General features: G+C 42.2%; 1 protein-coding gene across 1 annotated transcript; it reads left to right on the top strand.

Moving 5' to 3' along the window:
- The first annotated feature begins 221 nt into the window (after positions 1–221).
- On the top strand, positions 222–5,278 carry LOC119728568 (protein mab-21-like 2). The gene has a single exon (XM_038200857.1). It carries the CDS (start codon positions 727–729, stop codon positions 1,807–1,809), a length of 1,083 nt encoding a protein of 360 aa, XP_038056785.1. The 5' UTR covers positions 222–726; the 3' UTR covers positions 1,810–5,278.
- Positions 5,279–8,835: the final 3,557 nt, after the last annotated feature.

Below are 8,835 nucleotides of genomic sequence, written 5' to 3'. Positions count from 1 at the left end.
AGGCCCGCTGGTACGGTCAGGCCAATGATGACACGAACATCAAGAGAGAGGCTAGAGTTTTTGTAAAGTACAGACCACTTTAGTGGGCGGTACGCGGCTATTGCTGGCCCTGCTAATATGCAAAGTGAGGCTGATCCGAGCTGGCACGTTCGCAACAGCGAGGCACGTCATTGGTTGACTGCGGCCTATTCACTTACACCCTATACATACCGCATTGGCAAGCACCGTGGCTGCACACCACCGAATACAGACACACGTACACGCACGTACGTACTACACTCAATGCGTTGATGACAGTATTGGCGACCCAACGTGACGGTCATGCTTTACTGCAATTGCGATGACATGAACACTCTGCGGTGATACCGTGACTTTAAAAACATAAACACAGCCGTTGCTTCCTATAGTCTACGCCGAGACGCTGTCCACGCCTGTCGTCCATGCAGTGTCGTCGGCCTGATATTGTGACCGATCTAATGAGTGATAAATAGAAATAAAAATTGACCGCAGAGATCACATCTGTCTTAATGCTCGACTGATAAGACTTGTAACATCAAACTCCTCTTGTTGGATCGGTTTGACAAGTTTGGTTTTTGGACTTGGGTTTTGGCTTGAGGACTAGCAAGCACCTTGCGGTGCATGCCATAACACGATCGGCTTCCCTTGTGCAGACAGCTTCTTTGGTTCAAAGCACGGGGTGAGTTGCCTCACCGACCAGCCATCACCATGTTGACGGCACAATCCAAACTGTTCTACCAGCTGAATCGGTATGTCAACGAGAGAGTGGCCGCACGGAAGGCCAACATCTCCAAAACCATCCGCGAGGTGTGTAAGATCGTCACCGATGTCCTCAAGGAAGTTGAGGTCCAGGAACCGCGGTTCATCAGCTCCTTGGTGGAGACAGAGACAGGGAGATTTGAAGGCCTGGAAGTCATCTCACCTAATGAGTTTGAGGTGGTGTTGTTCCTGAACCAAATGGGAGTGTTTAACTTTGTGGATGACGGCACAGTGCCCGGCTGTGCTGTATTGAAGCTGAGCGATGGCCGTAAACGATCTATGTCCCTCTGGGTTGAGTTCATCACAGCTTCTGGCTACCTCTCGGCCAGGAAGATTCGCTCCCGGTTCCAGACCTTAGTGGCCCAGGCTGTGGACAAGTGTAAGTACCGGGATATTGTCAAGATGATCCCGGATACCACCGAGGTGAAGCTACGGATACGAGAGCGGTTCATCGTGCTCATCACACCGGCGTTCAAGTGTAGCGGTATCTGGCCGCGTAGCGCGGCACACTGGCCGCTGCCTCATATCCCCTGGCCCGTACCTGGCCTGATTGCGGAGGTCAAGACCGAAGGATTCAATCTCCTGTCCAAAGAGAGTCCATCCCAAGCTGGTAAACAGTCCTCAGCCGAGGGGGATGCATGGGTCTTGTCCTTCACAGACGCCGAGAACAAACTCCTCCAAGGGGGCGTCAGAAGAAAATGCCTCAGCATCTTGAAAACACTCCGAGATAAGCACCTGGAGAGTACGGGACAGCCGGTCAAGAACTATCATCTCAAGACGTTGCTCCTGTACGAGTGTGAGAAACATCCGCGTGAGATTGACTGGGATGAGATGTGCTTAGGCGATCGTATTAACGGTATACTCTTGCAGCTCATTTCGTGTCTACAGAATCGCAGATGTCCCCATTACTTTCTGCACGGACTTGATCTCTTCAGCAGCAAACCGCATACTTCGCTGGACACGGCTGCCAAGCAGGCCTGGAGAATAGCCCGGGAGATTCTGACCAACCCACGGAGTCTTGAGAAACTATGACCGTCAATTCCATGTCAAACCCGTGAACGGGAAGAACAGCACGGATATGCGTAAACTCAAAAACAAGACAACACCGCTACCGAAGAACGAGTAATGTTGACCGGACGCAAAAGCGAGTGCCAACGGGAGCAGCGACGCGTTAGACGGCAGCTGTGAGGGCGGAGACGCGGTGAACATTGCCACACGCGAACTGAACTGACCGAGTTTCGGTTACTCGCAGTCGAAGCGTACTTTTCAAAACTGTGGATATCGGACGTAGAGGATTTCGGAACATTCTGATGATGTAAACTAGATTCTATATATAATTGTGAAGCGTAATTTGGGACGTAAATGGAGCGGAATTTTAACAATGAATCAGATGTCATAAGAATATTTCCCGTGGATATGCTGTCTGTGAGTACATTAAATTTCAGATACAATAAATTAGTACGTGTCGTAGATGCAGCCTTCAATTCATATTCTGTGGGAGACCTGCTTAATGATGCTTAATGTCTGGCATAACCGATCATTCACAGAAGTTGTAAATTTGTTCAGAAAACTCCGCAAAATGCAATATTCCCCCTTTTTTTTTAAACTGAAGTACTGAACCGTACTTTCCCCAACTGATGTTGTTTGTGCAAATTGTTGACTGTAGTGATAGTCATGCTTGACAATGCTCTTCGCAAACTATCTGCCTTTCATTGAATTGGTATGAAAGAAATATAGAATGTAAGTTACTTTACTTAGTAAGGATCCAAGTTAAAAGTCACAAATGTCAAAATGCGAAATCCAATTAAAATTTTTGAAAACAAAAATAAAAGAGTCCGTCCTTTGAACATTTCTGACTGGTATATAGGCCTACCCCGTGTACTTATAAACATCTTTACTCTAGAAATTTCGAGTGATATTAGGGGGGGGGGGTCTACTGAATGTGATGCAGTACATTTATGTATCAAATTCAAAATGTCTAAATTGCGTGATTTTTTTCAATAACTTGAAAAAAACTCGGGTTGACTCGAAATGAACACTGTGTTTGCTAAACACAAGTTAGTGCAGTAGCTGAAACGAAAAGGGATATTAAACTTGATAACTTGATTATGGCAAGAAAAAAAAAGAAGACGACAATTTTGGTACCCGAAATGACTGAATGTATTCCCTGGGTTTAACCATCATTTGCAGGGTTGTCTTGTCCTGATTCTGAATCATCGGAAACCATTATCCAGGATAGCACAAAATCAGATCAAGTTAGAATGATACCAAGTGTACTATCAGACGGCATTGGTGCGCGGCATGTGTTATCCCTTGTCTCGACCTTGACCTTGATATGTACAACGACAAGGTCACAACATCGCACTTTGCATAATTTGTGGCTGAGGTCCATAGGCGTACTCCCAATGACTGTGGAACAGATTTTTAGTCTATAATGTCTATTGAGATGTTACTGTTATAGATTTTCAATCGTTGTAACTCGTATGTGTTTCACAAGGCATGTCATGCAATTTGTAAACACCAGAAAATTACTTCAGTATTGAGAGAAGTTTTTACTGTCAATTCGAACTTCAATAAACATGAGCCAAACATGTTTTGAAAACTGTGATTTCAAAACAATCTGTATTGCCAGTTAGTAATGGATTTCAAAAATGCGATGTCTTTGTTAATGCGCGTTCTACATTCGGGGTTGGTTTTAACTTGAAAAGCAGTCGCATTTAAGTGATGAGAAACATGATTAACAGTGTCACAAGCAAGACGTCATGACAAATGTTCCAAAAACCACGACACGGGAGAATGTTACTGTTAGTCTGACCATTCCATTAGGCATGACTGGTGCGCCAACAGTTGCCTCATCGTGTCAAGTCATACACGCCCACTCGGTGTCACAATGTTTCGGTCTTCAACCTAATTCCCTACAAACCAAAACGGTGGTAACCCTAACTATATAACCACACCATTCGATACGGGTGCACCTCCGTGGGATTGTGAGATGGGCATACTATACCTCGCATAGACATTATGATGGCTGCCTCCGAATTTTCCCATTTTTTTGGCCCCCAAAAACCCACAAATGCGTGAACTCAAACCGTCAGTGGTCATGTAGGCCTTTAAATCAACTCTACAAGGGAGTGCATGGTACCATGGAGCTATTCTTTAGCTCCATGATGTACAACCGAAAATATCAGATATTGAACATGTTTTGTTAGAGATAGATAGGAACAATGAAGGCAAATTAATCATCAAACGAGTGATCCTATTATAGCCTAAATATTATCTTTATACAGATTGTGTCAGACTTGTTTCAACAATGCTAAATTGGGTTATTTGACTTCATTCGTTCTCCCGGAAGTCGGAAGCATTTTTTATCAAGGCTCAATGATTGTCTCTTAACGGTGTGGTTGAAATTATTTTGTGGATGATTTTATCGGTACAAATAAAGAAAATACACCAATTCTGGCCAATCTTCGTAATCTAAAGAGCTAACTAACGAAGTTCGCAAATGGATTGCACAACTAACAATAGAACTGTTGTTTTAGTTTTGGTTGCAATGCTTAGGCCGTGCTCACGGAAGTCTACGAATATCGCATACTAAAGTTCAAAAACAAAATCACTATACGCCTGTAGAATTTTTGTACAAGATTTCTACCCTAGGTTTTTTGGGGACAAAATTCGGCTTTTGTGGCAAGAACAGCTGACTTTTGCGTGTTGGGTCCAATTGGCAGAAATAAACGTTGACAGCGTGCACGCCCATATTGGGCAATTATGCGATCCTTGCTGACATTACAAAAACAAGCCCGATTTAGATGGGCTGCAGTTCGTAATCCGATCCCTTAGCTATATATAATCTGCTGTCCCATGTTACATGATAATGGGGGATATATGTGGCTTAATCATAACAAATCCGGATTAATACAGGATTAGTGAGTGAACTGTTGGATATCAATTACTTTTACTCCAGAAATTTGGACTGTCTTTAGGTAAACCGACGTGAGCATAACGTTAACATTTTCATAAATGAGTGTTTGTATACTTATAAACGTATTGTCGCTTAAACCATATTAGCTTATTTTCAGTCCATCTTCTTGTGATTTTAAAAGCTCAATATTTTGAACGTCTGGAGGATTTTTTTTTAGCATCTTTAAGACACTTGTGAAAATTGATGGGCTACGAGTAATTCACTTTACGGTTGATGTATATGGATGTATTGGGGAGATGTGTGCAACGTCTACGCATATCCACAGTCACTAATGCAGTACTGCGTGCATTTTGGGACGATATTGTTTTTCTTTTCAAGAACATGAATATTTCTGTCCGTTTAAATCAAAATGGTTGTATTGGGGTGTTCGGATACGATGGTGGTGATGATTATAAATAGCAGCTTAAGATGGTCATTATTATTGTATGTTGGAGGTTTGTGATGATATTTTTTGTTTTCGAATTTTTCAGAGGAGCCGAGAGAGGGCATTCTGAAATTAAACTCAGCAGCATTGTACAAGAAACAAACCAAATGTGGACCAGGTGTTATTTATTTTGTTGTATTCAAAATCTGACTTGTATCGACGTGTCAGTATGTTGGCCATCAACTGTTCTCGTGATTCAAATTGATCTAAAACGAAAACATTGACATTGTGTGAAGACTTATTGTCCATGCTTCGTTGATGATAAAGCAACAACTAAAGTGTGTATTTATTTGAACACAACTTGTTTGTGATTGTTAACCCTTTTTTTGCAGTTTCACTTCCATCGGTTTCGCTTATTGTAAAAATTTATAAAAGTCCCCAATGTGCGCTACATGTATGCCTATCATAACATAGTTGCAAAAGCCCACATCACAGAGAAACAAATATCAACTGAAACCTATTCAAGTAGTGATACACAAAATTGACTTTGAAAGACTGGAAGTAGCCTGCAAGCACAAAACGAAATGGAGTTGGGTATGACAATGTCCTACTCCTATAGTCTGGGCCATCGCCCTCCGTCCACCATGCACACCCAAGGGTTGCGGTCCAAATCCAGGGTACGATTCTTCCACGCGATTACTCATCGTTACACAACTGGGTGAAACTGCATGGACAATTGTCAAGCCCAGACATTCCCAAGCCAGAAAAGGAGAGCAACAGATCTAACCATCACATGGGTTGATAGATACACAATTTCACGGAGGTTTTCATTTCTAAGCCCTACTTTCTCTTTGCAAAGATACGAGTAGAGAGATGACATAGCGATGGTCTATACGACCAGCTCTGTGTGGTTCATGATATCAATAACGAGGGACCATTTACGCGCTCGCCTGACTCCAGTGTTTGTGTGGGCGCGCGAGACGGCGGACTCACCGCCACAACAAGGGGGTTTGTCCCGGGTGGGTTACGGGGAGTTAATCGACCCTCGTGCCGGACTGTCGTTGGTGTTTTGTGATCCGGATTAGGCCTTGCTTGGGGTGTTTTCAGGAAGACTTAATGCATTCTTTCCACTTTCGGATTGAAACTCCACACCAGCTTTGTTATTTTATGTATACAATCACAAGGGGAATTCTGTTTTCTGAAATTACAAATCTGTTGTAAGTTTTTTTTTTCTGATTGATTAGATTTTCAGCTACTAAAATTTTGATGTTTATGGTTTGAACGATCTGGGGCATGTAAATTGCACTGCATTGTAGAGAGGAGGTCAGGCGTTGCAAGCAGGTCAGACGTGTCGTGGGATAATTAATATACATGTACTTCTGTGACGACCAGTGACGCGACCGACAACTTTGCATCAACACAATTTGACCATTCAGAGGGAGAACAGAAAAAAAACCCGAGTTTACCTGAAGCATCATAGGCACGTTTTCTTCATATGTAAAGCTATATGAGTCAAGATATACCATCACTACACAAACGTATTTAACTAGACAATTATATTTTGACCTTTTAAGTGGATCAACCAACTTGCATGGAAACAATCATACCAGTTGTGTACTTAATTTAAACTGCAATGCCCAATTTGGGGGTTTTACATCAAAGACAAAATAAATTTCATTTAAAAACACAATAACATGTCACCATTATGTGTTTTGTTCACAGATGCCTACTGCAATATAGGGTTGCTTTCGTTATACATGATTTGAACATGTACCTAAACACTGATAAACTTGAGTCATATTTTTCACGAGGTTATACATGTCATTCTTGTTAGTAAAACATTCATTGTCACGTATTCTAATATATTCATAACATGTATCGTGAATGACTTGAGTGATACATGTATGACCAGTTGTGTCCAGTTAGTTGTAAGTACGTGTATGTTCATGGACCCAGCGTATACGCCACACACCACGCGCCGCCAACCCTCCACTGTCCCGGACGCCCAGCACGAGATGAGAGCAGTGCCCGCCCCCGTCACAATCCATCCCCGGACCCCGAAACCTATCGGTTCTCGTTCCACCAACGGCTTCATCAATTGATCGCTAGCCATTAAGCACTTTGCTTGACGCTAATAAACTTGGATACTTCGCCGTTGGAGCTAGCTCTGCAGTTATTGGGGCTAATGAGAAGATGTGCATTTCTGCACATAGGGGAGGGTTCGTGTGGTAAATATCTGATTGATGCAGGTTGCACTCAAAATGCAGTACGAATAAAACACACACAAAAACCCCATACCACTGTGCTTATACTTGAAAGTAGATACGTACAATTTTAACAGAAGTCCTGAAGAATTTTGACGGAAATTTATTTGACAATCACAGATTAAGCTAAAATTTTGTTGCCATTTCATCATAATTGATGTTACAAATAAAACATCTGACAACGTCAAGCGGTTTATATCTCATTTGGTTTCTAAAGGAAGATTGTATTTTCCCTCGATAATTCATGGCTATAGTTTTGAAAATTAAGGATATGAAACACATTCGTATTTGAAATATGAGCAGCGAAGTTGACAGCATGTATTTTAAGACAACTGGGGAAATTTTAATTATCTTTGCGACGCCTTGTGCGAGTGGGAGATAATTTACTGCTTTGGTATTTCGAAAATTTGTTTTTTATTATTCTGTGCCCAAGCCTGACGCACAAACATCGCGCTGCAGACAGATATAACTTGGGTCATTCATCATACCTCAAATCACCCGTTTCCTAGGTAACCACAACCGGGATATTGGGCGGAATGTTGTATTTTATAATGTGATCACATTCTTTCCTGAACACTGGTATCCCTATTCCAGTTTTGATTGATTTGTTTATATGGCACGAGAACATTGTTGATGGAGCAAGCACATGTGTCAGATCGCTTCATAGAACAGGGGCCCGACTAAAATGAGATCAACGTGTAACCGATGCGCAATCCTCATTTCAATTATGAGCCGACTCGGTTATAAAAGCCAATGACAGAAGTCAGGGAACCCGACGGCATGCTTGCAAAACACAAACCAACTACATGTACATGTACAAGACTAACAATAGTCTTACATCCAAAAACAAATTGAAGGGTTTTCCGTCTGAGATTACGTTTTAACTCGCAATACACGTTCCAGATTACCACAGAGGAAGATACTTTGATTCCTTTGGCAGATTGTGTCAGGAAAACCGGCTGGAGGAGTGGAGGTAAATGATTAGGAACATGAATGCTGCCTGGCAGGGAACATGGTATGGGTTTATCCTGACATGATCGACAGGAATAAAGGTCAGACTTTGACGACTGAGCGTTTCCCATACGGTTGCCGGTTGACAAAACAGAACAATGTGTAACGGCTGTATAGCACGGGGTTTGCGTTTCAGATATGAAACTAATGTGTGTTCCAAGAACTCTGAAACACAGGACAGTACTGAACAATTAAACCTACGCATTGGAAGTCATAATGGATTTGAAAATAGGTGTAAGAAAGAAAACATATATCGTAAGAAATGTAAGTTTGACACAGTGGACTTTTTTTCTTCAAGACGGACGAACGTATACCGAGAGACGTTTGACGTGAAGCGATGATGGTTTTGTAGTTAACTTTGCCACTCCGTTTTCCATGGAATTCCAACAAATTTTCGTGCAAACAAAACGGTTAAACTATGTTAGCATTATGGAAAAATC

The sequence above is a fragment of the Patiria miniata genome, unplaced genomic scaffold, assembly GCF_015706575.1.
Source record: "Patiria miniata isolate m_02_andy unplaced genomic scaffold, ASM1570657v1 HiC_scaffold_20, whole genome shotgun sequence".
In the NCBI taxonomy this organism is placed as follows: Eukaryota; Metazoa; Echinodermata; class Asteroidea; order Valvatida; family Asterinidae; genus Patiria; species Patiria miniata.
Note: the sequence above shows the minus strand (reverse complement) of the source record. Positions and strands in the feature narration are given on the sequence as shown.